General features: G+C 34.2%; 1 protein-coding gene across 1 annotated transcript in view; it reads right to left on the minus strand.

Moving 5' to 3' along the window:
- Positions 1-232: 232 nt before the first annotated feature.
- Positions 233-14068, minus strand: part of LOC107446106 (digestive cysteine proteinase 1) — a 31692-nt gene continuing 17856 nt past the window's right edge. The window contains exons 5-9 of the mRNA XM_021147768.4: positions 12635-12758; positions 11030-11130; positions 4903-5063; positions 2886-2996; positions 233-728 (exon numbers count right to left, since the gene is read on the minus strand). Coding sequence (XP_021003427.3) covers positions 581-728; positions 2886-2996; positions 4903-5063; positions 11030-11130; positions 12635-12758 — 645 coding nt within the window. The 3' untranslated portion in view covers positions 233-580. The remainder of the gene's footprint in view (positions 729-2885; positions 2997-4902; positions 5064-11029; positions 11131-12634; positions 12759-14068) is intronic.

Consider the following 14068-nt stretch of genomic DNA (forward strand, 5'->3'; position numbering starts at 1 on the left):
GCTGAATACAACAATGATAACAGGGATGTAGCCCTGTTATTATATATATATATATAATAAACAAATTATACATGTATAATTTTATTTCATTTATTTATTTTTTGAAGAAGAAGAGGAGCATCCTATCTTTAACATTTTTTAAATTGAAATTGGCTTTAAATTCAACGTAGTTTACACTTTATGAAGCACTTCTTTAAACAAAATTTAAATTCGAAAAATACTTTTACACCAATAACTTATTCACTATGCTCTTTTTATTTCTAAAATTTTCTGTATACATCTATTACTGTATAATAGTATAAAAGTAATATTTCTATGTATTATTAAATAATAATTGTATTTTTTGAGTATATGATACAATGAAATTTCTTACAATAAAATTTTATGCAACATGAAACTTTCTAAAATAAATTAAACTTCATCAAACCCCGAAGTATCCGCAATGAAGTTCATATGGCATCTGACAATATTATAAGAACTTGTATGCACATTACACATGCTTTAGTATAGGCATAGTTTTAATTACTATTGAATTGGTAGATTAAATTCAATAAATCAAGCACTCTTCTTTGTGGTCAGATTACATGGCTCTAGGTCCTAATAGTACAGGTGATCCATCCGGCTTTGCATCTAATACTGGGAAGAGAGCCCTACTTGCCAGGCCACATTGATTGTGTTTGTTTCGTACCATTTTTGCAAATCCGTCTTCACCCCAGCGTGTACTCCAACTGAAATTATTTAACAGTTTTCATTAGAGGATTTTATATTTTGCACTCTATCTGTTTTTTTTTCTTCATATTATTATACATGGTGTACTAAATTGGTACATGGTGTACTTATACATGGTGTACGCACAAAATTAGTAGCATTGATTCTCAAAACAATAGTGGGAGTTTTAAAATACTTGTAACGTTTATTTAATAACAATATTATACATTTTCAGCAGCCGTGGCCTCCCTATAAAAATAACTACTGGATTTTAAAGACTTTTAAAGAAAAAGTATAATTTAATTAAATGTAACTAGTGATAAATATATTTATGCAAATGAACGATATCATATTACGAAGTTATTTAAATTCGTTATTTTATTCTTTAAATAAAGAACTATACAATGAAAAGAAATTCGAATTTTATCTCCATTTTCCAAAAGAACTATGTCCATTTTTGTAAACACGCATTTTGAGCTGCGTTCTCCAGATTTAAAAATTAACCGACGCGAGGGCACCATTAACCTCTGTGAGGAAACCATGTAAAATAAAACTTTGTTTTTTTTAAAATAGATAGCTTATACAGAATGAACAAACAGGCGTTCTTAAAATATTTACATTTATTTGCATAGCTCTTTTTGCGTTGAAAAATTCCTAAATCACTGTCATTTAAATATTGTCAAAAATACAAACTCATCATAGGCGGTGTGCAACATCATGTACAATCCTGCTTTATTTATTTATTTTTGTATAAAGTACTTTTTTTAAAAAAAATTTGGACACTTAAAATTAAAAAACGAGACTTTTATTTTTAAAAGAATATTTCCAAATTACTGTGATGCTATTTTAAGAAAACAGGTTGTTTTGCAATGAGTACACTTAAAAAATATTTTTATAATCCGCTTAAACTCGTCTCACCATCCTATTCTGTCCTCAGACGAAAAACTCACCCGCCAAACTTTATGAAATATTTAGCACTGATATATTCAAGACCACAACAACATAATCCTCGTAAAAAATGGAGAACGCGATACTGAAATAACAAAAAATTCTTTGAAATTGAAAACTTCACAAAACCATTCTCAAATGCGAGACAGCCTGCTTCAATACAGGTTTCAAATTGATGGAGGAAATCACGCGGAGTTGAAAGATTCTTGGACGGCAGAATTCAGTACGACAATGAATGTTCTCTGGTGCTATGTCAGCGTTCCGTAAACTATGTTTTATAGATATCGCCAGAGGAGAAAAAAAAATCTAGACAAAGGGAAATAGGAACTAGAAAGGGAGACTTAGGAGGCCAAGAGACAAGCCACCACCGATTATCCTTCTATTTGGAAACGCGATCTCCTGGTAGTTTCACCAAGCAGAAATCCTATCATGATTCGTACTTTGCTTTCAGACCCCACATTTTATGGTAAAAATTATTTATTTAGGAAAGTTTTCTCTTATAGCGTATCTACCACTACAAAATTACAACTACAATTCACTAGTATATAAGACATGTTAACTCGATTCTATGTCGGGGTACTTTTTCATAGATGACGGTTGACATGTTCGATAACAACTATCCCCACATTGGTAACCTTCGGACGTGATACCTACCATGATACGTGATACCTTCGTGGTGACCTACCTTGGCAGAAACTCCCACTTCGATATGAATACGCTTACCTAGACAGTAACGCCTACTTCGATGGATGGTCCAAATTGAACAGTTGACTTGAGACTGCGACATTATCCACCTCCTCGCACTGTTGCTACTCAGTCACGTCTCGATCACACACAACTTCAGCCTGCAAACACCTGACTGCTAAAGACAACACAGGAGCGACTACGACCATGATCTTAATACAGCTCTCATGACTAATGTACAAAACCCGGTGACCTTAATCCAGCTCACCCGGTCTGGCACGAATATAGCAACTAGTGGTATCCATGTATCGAATTCTATCACAGCTGTAATTCTGGTGGGAGAGTACTGTAGCGTATCTTCCACTACAAAATTACAACTATAATTCACTAGCATGTAAGACATGTTAACTCGACTCTAGGTCGGGATACCTTTTCATAATTGATTTTGAGGTTGACATTGTCGATAGCTACCAACACCATACTCTCTTTATAAGGCTGGGGGAAATAATTTTTTCTTTTATCCTGTTTATTATTTTTATACTTGCCTATTTTTCACAATCCAGTAATCTTTTCCATTTTCAGTTCCGTATCCAGTAATTGTTAGAGCATGATCTAAAGTTGTGTTGCTACATCCTGGATCGTCATAGATTCCACTTCTAAAAAAAAGTTAAGAAAAATAATGTTTACTTCCTTCTTTTATTTGCAAAAGCAATTGATTTTACATCATTGGCCTCCATGCATCGCAGATGCAGAAGATTATAGCAGCGAAAAAAAGAAAAAAATACAAAAACATAGAACGGTAAAATAAACTTCATGAGAATAACAGTAAATGCATTAAAACAAGAATAATAAAACTTTAAAAGCAAAAGAAAAAATGTACATAATAATACATAATAACTGATATGTATTTATTTATGCAAATATGTATAAATAGAAACAGCTATAGAAAAGTATGTAAACCAGAAGGACACTTTTTTGTGCTTCTATGTATAGTTGACCATGAATGAACTTTTTAGCTGATAAAGGAACTTTTATCCAACAAACTAGAAGCCAAAGAAAGTTATGATTTTTATCAATTGTGTTAGTTGATAAAACAATTGATAATAATCATAATTTTCTCTTCAGCATTGCGTTTGTTTGTTTTTTAACGTTATGTTGATTAAAGTTTGTTTTTAACTGTCTGAATCAAATTAAATCGATTTTTCTTGAATTTTGATTTTTCTAATATTTTTAGATAGAAATTTTGTTTTTAATTTGATATAATTTTCATGTTCTTGTTTTTTTTTTAAACATAATTCAATCATGAAAAATTCAAACCTAACATAAAACAATATTTTAAAAAAGCATGATAAATGAAATTAAAAGAAATAATTTGACTATTTGAATCAAATTACAATATTTTAGTTTCGAAATGTTTTTACAATACTTAGTTTAGTTCGAACATTTTAAAAAAGAATTTTTTTAATAATCGTATTCTAATGCATTTCCTTTAACATATTTTCAATCAAGAATAAACTTCTATTCCAACTGTAATGAACGTAATAAAAATGTTCATAAGTAAAATTCGCATGAAAAATATAATTAAAGTTATGCTACAAAATGGTTATAATTAAAGTTACGTTAAGAGCAATATAGAGTCCGTTCTGATAGGCGGACGTTTAGGAAAAACTTGGTATATACCTTATATTAACATATTAACCAAGAGAAAGAAATTAGCAATTAAATATTGTTCACATTTTGACTTATAAATGGTGCGTTTCGTGCACCAGAAAGCGGGCCAATGCGATTTAGGGTGGTTTAAAAAGCGAAGCGTCACAATATCATTCTGCGTTATGTCATTACAAGAGAAAGAACAATGAAACACGATTGCTTAATTAACCCCTTCCTTCTCGTTCCCGTGAAAATGACGGGGTGAGGTTTCGCCCTCTATTTCTCGCTCCAGTGATATTAACGGGCTGGAGTGTTCAGTAGTAACGCGTCAATAAGACTAAAACTAATTCATTTCTTTTGCCCGGGAAACATTTTACTTCTCATTTTACTCACCAGATGGCAGTATCAGGATATTTTTAAGGTGATTGTAGATAGTTAGTTTATTTAAAGCTAGATGTCAGCACTAATCAAATACGAAATACAAAAGCCAAAAAAGAGGCACTTTTATGACCGTTTTCTTGAAAATTAACCGATCGTTAAGGGGTTAAAAGAATCATGAAGGGAAGATAACACTAAAAACGATTTCATAATGAAACTAAACTCAATGCATAAGCAAGCGTAGCATGTCATGTTGCTACATTTAGGTTGAGGAGCCCATCGTATAGCGATTGAACTCCCTATAACGTATTTTGGGCAAGCATTTGACGAAAACAAAACAAACAAAAAAGCACTGTACATTTACTATAAATAAATTTTTCTGTTTATAATTTGTGTTTTTTGTTCATTAAGCACCCTCTTCATGCGTGGTGTTCTAAATTTTATTTTTTTATGGCAGATTTTTGCTCTAAGGAAATTTTATTTGATTTTAACTACCCCTGTGCATATTATTTATTATGAATTCATTGAAGTTACTTGTAGTGTCGAAATTTTGGCCGATATCCATCTAATCCAGCAGCTACAGGTCCAATCAGAGCCACAGCCATTAACAGAGCATGTTCATCTCCATAGGGTATCTCTAAATATCCTTTGATAGGGGAGCCAATATTTTCCGGTGAAAACCTGCAATCTCCACCCTGAAATTTTTTTCCAAATGTTAATTTCTTTTATATTTAGCATATTTTCACATTAGTTACTTTGTAACATGTTGTTTTAATTGCATACATTGTCTGGATACAGTTTTAATAAAACCTATTACAAGATTGATTATTATTTTTGTTGTGTTGTTGTTGTTTCTAATGCCACTTGCCACACGGGTAAGATTGCTTGATAAAACAGAGCAAATTTAAGGCAGAGTGTGCGTTTCTTGTTTTTCAGTGGCGCCATCTATGGCCAAGAATTCGACTTCTGCCACATAATACGTCGCACCCGTTTATAGGGCGGGCCCATTCATTCATCCACTGATCGTACTTTTGCCCTGAATCAGAGAACGATCGATCTCCAATCCAGTACCCCCAGAGGTTTTGATTTGTTATGGGAGCATGAAGATTTTTGTGACTCGACAGATTTAACGTGCAATAATCACTTTACTACACGGGGAGTCTTCGGCCTTTCCGGGGTTCGAACCCACAAACTCTCTGACATGGGGCCCCCGCGCCCTACCGATTAGGCTATCCCTACCCTTAATTATTACTTTTAAAAAAGTAAATTTAGCTTATTTATCATTTGATAGTTGTGAAATGAAAACTACACATGTTTATCTTAAAATAATACTTAAAAAATGGGTAATATCGCTGGATTAATGTATTAAAAGAAAATCAATTTTAGTTTTCAGCTATTAATTTTGAATAATAATTGAAACTTAAAAAATAATCACCGCGAAGAATAACCTTAGCAACAATTTTACCTTGCCTAACAGTTAGGCTCAGAATTTTGCACAATATGGGCCGTATAAGAACATGCACCGAAGGACCAATATTGGAATATTTAGATTTTTTTAACATTGGTCATAGAATTCACTATATAGGGCTTTTATAGGTCAATATAGGGTCTATATTGGCTAAATAATAAATATAAAATATCAGGTGAATCGGACAATTTCATAAGGACCGATATTGGATGTAAAGTGGCTGTAAAATATCGGGTGAATCAGACAATTTCATAAGGGCCGATATTGGATGTAAAGTGGCTGTAAAATATCAGGTGAATCAGACAATTTCATAAGAGCCGATATTGGATGTAAAGTGGCTGTAAAATATCGGGTGAATCAGACAATTTCATAAGAGCCGATATTGGATGTAAAGTGGCTGTAAAATATCGGGTGAATCAGACAATTTCATAAGAGCCGATATTGGATGTAAAGTGGCTGTAAGATATCGGGTGAATCAGACAATTTCATAAGAGCCGATATTGGATGTAAAGTGGCTGTAAGATATCGGGTGAATCAGACAATTTCATAAGAGCCGATATTGGATGTAAAGTGGCTGTAAGATATCGGGTGAATCAGACAATTTCATAAGAGCCGATATTGGATGTAAAGTGGCTGTAAAATATCGGGTGAATCAGACAATTTCATAAGAGCCGATATTGGATGTAAAGTGGCTGTAAGATATCGGGTGAATCAGACAATTTCATAAGAGCCGATATTGGATGTAAAGTGGCTGTAAGATATCGGGTGAATCAGACAATTTCATAAGAGCCGATATTGGATGTAAAGTGGCTGTAAAATATCGGGTGAATCAGACAATTTCATAAGAGCCGATATTGGATGTAAAGTGGCTGTAAAATATCGGGTGAATCAGACAATTTCATAAGAGCCGATATTGGATGTAAAGTGGCTGTAAGATATCGGGTGAATCAGACAATTTCATAAGAGCCGATATTGGATGTAAAGTGGCTGTAAAATATCGGGTGAATCAGACAATTTCATAAGAGCCGATATTGGATGTAAAGTGGCTGTAAGATATCGGGTGAATCAGACAATTTCATAAGAGCCGATATTGGATGTAAAGTGGCTGTAAAATATCGGGTGAATCAGACAATTTCATAAGAGCCGATATTGGATGTAAAGTGGCTGTAAGATATCGGGTGAATCAGACAATTTCATAAGAGCCGATATTGGATGTAAAGTGGCTGTAAAATATCGGGTGAATCAGACAATTTCATAAGAGCCGATATTGGATGTAAAGTGGCTGTAAGATATCGGGTGAATCAGACAATTTCATAAGAGCCGATATTGGATGTAAAGTGGCTGTAAAATATCGGGTGAATCAGACAATTTCATAAGAGCCGATATTGGATGTAAAGTGGCTGTAAAATATCGGGTGAATCAGACAATTTCATAAGAGCCGATATTGGATGTAAAGTGGCTGTAAGATAACGGGTGAATCAGACAATTTCATAAGAGCCGATATTGGATGTAAAGTGGCTGTAAGATATCGGGTGAATCAGACAATTTCATAAGAGCCGATATTGGATGTAAAGTGGCTGTAAGATATCGGGTGAATCAGACAATTTCATAAGAGCCGATATTGGATGTAAAGTGGCTGTAAAATATCGGGTGAATCAGACAATTTCATAAGAGCCGATATTGGATGTAAAGTGGCTGTAAAATATCGGGTGAATCAGACAATTTCATAAGAGCCGATATTGGATGTAAAGTGGCTGTAAGATATCGGGTGAATCAGACAATTTCATAAGAGCCGATATTGGATGTAAAGTGGCTGTAAAATATCGGGTGAATCAGACAATTTCATAAGAGCCGATATTGGATGTAAAGTGGCTGTAAGATATCGGGTGAATCAGACAATTTCATAAGAGCCGATATTGGATGTAAAGTGGCTGTAAAATATCGGGTGAATCAGACAATTTCATAAGAGCCGATATTGGATGTAAAGTGGCTGTAAAATATCGGGTGAATCAGACAATTTCATAAGAGCCGATATTGGATGTAAAGTGGCTGTAAGATATCGGGTGAATCAGACAATTTCATAAGAGCCGATATTGGATGTAAAGTGGCTGTAAAATATCGGGTGAATCAGACAATTTCATAAGAGCCGATATTGGATGTAAAGTGGCTGTAAGATATCGGGTGAATCAGACAATTTCATAAGAGCCGATATTGGATGTAAAGTGGCTGTAAGATATCGGGTGAATCAGACAATTTCATAAGAGCCGATATTGGATGTAAAGTGGCTGTAAAATATCGGGTGAATCAGACAATTTCATAAGAGCCGATATTGGATGTAAAGTGGCTGTAAGATATCGGGTGAATCAGACAATTTCATAAGAACCGATATTGGATGTAAAGTGGCTGTAAAATATCGGGTGAATCAGACAATTTCATAAGAGCCGATATTGGATGTAAAGTGGCTGTAAGATATCGGGTGAATCAGACAATTTCATAAGAGCCGATATTGGATGTAAAGTGGCTGTAAAATATCGGGTGAATCAGACAATTTCATAAGAGCCGATATTGGATGTAAAGTGGCTGTAAGATATCGGGTGAATCAGACAATTTCATAAGAGCCGATATTGGATGTAAAGTGGCTGTAAAATATCGGGTGAATCAGACAATTTCATAAGAGCCGATATTGGATGTAAAGTGGCTGTAAGATATCGGGTGAATCAGACAATTTCATAAGAGCCGATATTGGATGTAAAGTGGCTGTAAAATATCGGGTGAATCAGACAATTTCATAAGAGCCGATATTGGATGTAAAGTGGCTGTAAGATATCGGGTGAATCGGATAATTCTATATAGGGCCAATTTCGGAAAAATAACGGCCCCTTGAGCCCCTATTGAGCTAAGATTCATGAATGTTGATCCAATGAGTTATTTTGCTGTTAGGAAATAGTAAGAAAGAATGATAGATAACTATTGCAGGTAAATAATGCTAAATGAAGAGCAGTGTGGATAAAGAGGGTTGGTGACATTTTAGTGAACTTGAGTAAATAATGATTGATTTAGCAATAAATAATAATAGTAGCAACAAATAATAATAATAGTAACTGGAATGATTTAAACTTAATTAATTGTGTTGGTATAGCTCTTGAAGTTCTGTGCGTGATTTCGTAGAGTTGAACTCATGCATTACTGATTCATTGATTATTTAGTTTTCCCCCCAACTTATACGGAAAACGAGTATTCAGCTAGTAATAATAATAATATACTGAAGAAGTTGCACAGACACAAAATAATATTTTTTTCACTCAGAAAAAAATTTAAATTTAAAAGGGTAGTGCGCTTGAAACACAAAATATTGCGAACCAGAAACAAGAATATTATATGTTGAAACTATTAAAGGGACTATTTCTTATAAAGCTGGTAGATAGACTATTTTTATAACAATTTATTTGTGGATGGGGAGTAATAATAGTTTGCTTTATTATATAACCACTATTTAGAACAAGAACAAATAAAAAATTATACAGTTACACTTTTAACAATAACAAGTACATGTCTACACAGTGCAAATACATCAGTTGGTGGCGTCAAATACCTAGTTAACAACAACATCCAGCAATATTGATCTGATGTGTTAGATTTAAAATAAAAGTAAAAGCAAATTGAACTTGCCCTGACATAAGCTACAGCTTTTAATTTTTTTCCATCCTGGTTCTAATTCCCTACGAATATTTTCAAAGCTCACCCGTCCCGGAAAGGTTAATGATGATCACGTCACTAACAACCAGTATTTTATACATTAATATTTTGTCTTATATATCTTTAATCCATTGTAAGAAATAAATAAAAAAAATAAATAAAAAAAATAAACAAAACATATCCTAACATCTAAAAAACTAAAGGAATACTTTAATATGAAATATTATGCTTTGTATTATGTGCCGTATAAATTATACAAATTTATTCATTGTAATATATTAATTATATTGAAATTTATTTTGAAGAAAACTCGTTTGTATAACCAATTCACTACCTCAAACTGGAATAATAAGCAAGTTTCTCCTCCCCCACCATCTCAAACGTAAGGATTTACATATACCTGATCCACTCGGAACAACTTTGTGGATTTACATACGGATTTACATGTAATAAACCTTAAAAAGAACATCAGTGTGGAAAATACCAAAGCTGTGGCAATTGGCAGTTAATCTAATAATGAACATCAGTAGGAAGAATACGAGAATAGTGGCAATCAACCTTGAAAAAACATCAGTGTAAAGAGTACCGGAGTAGTGGCAATAAACCTTAAAGAGAACATCAGTGTGGAAAATACCAGAGCTGTGACAATTGGCGGTCAATCTAATTATGAACATCAGTAGGAAGAATACGAGAATAGTGGCAATCAACCTTAAAAAAACAGTGTGAAGAGTACCGGAGTAGTGGCAATAAATCTTAAAGAGAACATCAGTGTGGAAAATACCAGAGCTGTGGCAATTAACAATCAATCTAATATTGAACATCAGTAGGAAGAATACGAGAATAGTGGCAATCAATCTTAAAAAAACATCAGTGTAAAGAGTACCGAAGTAGTGGCAATAAACCTTGAAGAGAACATCAGTGTAGAAAATACCAGAGCTGTGGCAATTGGCAATCAATTTAATAATGAACATCATTAGGAAGAATACGAGAATAGTGGCAATCAATCTTAAATAAACATCAGTTTAAAGAGTACCGGAGTAGTGGCAATAAACCTTAAAGAGAACATCAGTGTGGAAAACACCAGAGCTGTGGCAATTGGCAATCAATCTAATAATAAACATCAGTAGGAAGAATACGAGAATAGTGGCAATCAACCTTAGAAAAAAACATTAGCTTGCAGAATACCCTAGACAAATGTATACCGGGCACTGACACTTAACCTTTAAAAAATGCAATGGAATTGGGAATTCTGGGCAATGTAAGTCGAACAATAACGCGCACTTCCCACTAATCTGACGATTATTGATGATAAATTGCCATTATTAACCTCTTCAGGGCGGGTGAGTCATGTAAGCATTCTCATATACCTCCATTTTAAAGGAGGATTACATATACCTCCACTCGGAACACCTTTGTCGGTACATCACCAATTTGAAAGATAGCATTCATTTTGGATCGATATATTTTAAATAAAAGAAATTGTATATTCATATTTACTTTATCTTCGTATGGATAAGAGTCTTCTGTGTCGATTCCTCCATGCACAATTGCAGCCTCATATGCTCGGCACATCTGACCACCGCCACATTGGCTATTACCTGCACAAAAAGTTTCTAATTATTATACTTAAGATCTTAAGAATGTTTATGTTTTTAAATATAACATAAACCGTATTTATTCTCTAAAAAGTTTTGATCACGGACATTTTCAAACATTGTTACATTGCTCACCAACGCATGACAGGTATGTTAAACAGAATGTCCCTTAATGACCACCTTTCTTGTATTTTTTCAAAAATGGAGTCAAAAGAAGTATATACATTAGGGGTCAAAATTTATATTTAGGAGAGTTAAAAAGAAAAAAAAAGCGCTTATAAATGGAAGACAATGGGAATAAAAAAAATTCAAAGCTTCTTGATTAATAAATAAAACAGAAGTTAAAAGGGATTGTTTAGAAATTACTTCCTAGCTTTCTTCAGGTAAACGATATACAGGGTTATTCATAATTCCCTCCGCCTGTAAACGCCATTTTTCTTTACTACAACTGACTTCAGTGGTACATGTTACTGCCATCTACCGGCAACTGCTTGAATCAAAACTTGAATACTTTCGGAATAATTTCATATGTTCTTTTTTGCCATATTCGTCTTCGTTTTTTTACTATAACGCTTCGAAACCCCGGAGGGAATTTTGAATAACCCTGTATAGTGCGGCTTTGAGGAAAACTCCTCCAGACTGAAAGTCTGGTGCTGTCTGCTGCTATGGTAACAAGCGAGAGCACATTTCTAATGCGAGTGAAATGGAGGAGAGAAGATGTCGATTGGTTTACTTATGACGACCTACGCTGAGATTGACAAAACTATCCACACCCCTATTCAAAGCGACCTTTCCTCGTAACCATAGCACCTACCATGATGCGAGACGGGTGTCTGGAGGAGTTCTCCTGAAAGCCGTACTATAGTTTTGATGTCCCTCATCTGCATCAACTGGCAATTCCACAAACTTTGATAACATTTTTATGTTTTTTCGCTCTTTATTATTTATATGCCTCTCCTATTGGGTAAATAGCCTTTTTAACTTAATTTTTAGCAAGAATTTTTAAAATATATTCTGATTATGGTGCCCTCCATGTGTGAGAATTTTGAAAATAGACATTAACGTTTTTGCAATGATCAATTTAATTTTTTTACCTGTCAAAATTCAATTATACTGCAATGGAAATTATACTTAGCAATATGGAAATTATACTTAGCAACTTTCGAGCTAAACAAAATAACAGAAGCTGAACTAAAAGGGAAAACTTAATAAAATACAATAAAAATTGAAAATGAGTAACTTTTTCAGGTAGGTAAAAAATGATAAAAAAATTTGATTTTTCTCAGTTCTAAGACGAAAAAATTGTAGGGGTGCTCCTCAATTTGAAAAACATGAATTTCTGAAAGTACGAAAGCAATTTTCTCTATTTCTTTCGTTTTATGTCTGGTGAATTTAATTTTTTCTCCTCCTTCTGAAAGATTCTGAGATTCCGAAGACGAAGTCTTTAAAATTTTTATTTTATTTACTTATCATATTAATAATTTTAGCGATTGTGAAAAATTCATACCTGTTAATGTTGAGCAATCCGTCAATTGCTGCTCGCTTAGTTTTACCAATTTTCCATGTCTTCTTTTCAATTGCCCTTCCAAAGCAGCGACTCCAGAGAAAGCCCAGCAGGCACCACACCTACCCTTAAATTGAAAAATGAAAAATGTTCGTCAAATAACAAGCGTAGATGGGGAAAAGAAAGAGCATTTGAATGAAAAATATATCCTAACTTTAAAATTGGTTATAAAATGCTTTTTTTGTGAAGGCAATCAAAAATCTATATTGAATTCAAAAGTTATTCAATGTTTAAGGCATCAGTCTCTTCGTAGGTGTGGGTTCGACTCCCACCGCTGCCAAACAGTTTCTTAAGAGAAAAAAAAATGTATTTTGCTCTATAGCAGATTATTACAAAACTTTCATATGATTTTTTTTGCGAATTATTGAACTTTTTTGCATAGGAATGGCAAGATAATACTTTTATCAGTTATTATTTTCGGTAGTGCATGCACAAAAGAATGAAAAAAGAAACGTAGGAGTCTATGCATAGTCTTACGCTATGCTAAATATCTTTTTTATGTAACCATTGTTGAACAGCCGGCCCAATTTAGGGTTTACGACTACTAATGCTCAACTCCGTAGCCTTGCAATTTTGAACCAATCCAGAAGACAAGGAAACTCCTGGATCAGTACCCCCAGAGGTATTGATTTGTTACGGGAACCTGGAGGACTTTGTGAATCGGCAGATTTAGCGCGCATCAGTTACCATTTACTACATAGTCTTTAGCCGGTGGGGATCATGCTATATGTCTTTATTTATTTATTTTATCAGTCGTTGAACAGCCGACCCGAATTTGGGTTTACGACTACTATTGTTCAACTCCGTAGCCTTGTAGTTTTGAACCAATCCAGAAGACAAGGAAACTCCTGGATCAATACCCTCAGAGGTATTGATTTGTTATGGGAACATGAAGGACTTAGCGACTCGACAGATTTAATCAGCAACCATTTACTACACGGGGAGTCTTTGGCCGGTGGGGATCGAACCCACGACCCCTTGGACATGGGGCCAGTGCCCTACCGACCAGGCTATCCCGGCAATGCTGCATGTCTTAGAGTTAAGAGAGGTAGCATGGTCGGATGGCCTTAGACACTGGGTTTAGGCATCAGTTTTTAGAGGCGTGGGTTTGAATCCCACCACAGCATAGTATTTATAAAATATAGGATTTATCTTAGAGTATAATTTTCTTAATAAAAGCGCTGATCCGGAGTCGTCATTTCAGATACAGAATAAGGAAGGGAAAGAGCGCACATCTCCTGAGTTATCGGTAGCGATACTGAATGGTCCAAGACGCTAGTTTAATGAAAGACTTTGATGACCTACTTATCTTGTTTTTGTGAATTTAAAATTAAAAGGCTATAAATGTTTGGCACCACATCTTGGATTTATTTTATT

Source organism: Parasteatoda tepidariorum, chromosome 1 (genome assembly GCF_982258835.1).
Source record: "Parasteatoda tepidariorum strain Cologne lab strain chromosome 1, Ptep-v5.0, whole genome shotgun sequence".
Taxonomy (NCBI): Eukaryota; Metazoa; Arthropoda; class Arachnida; order Araneae; family Theridiidae; genus Parasteatoda; species Parasteatoda tepidariorum.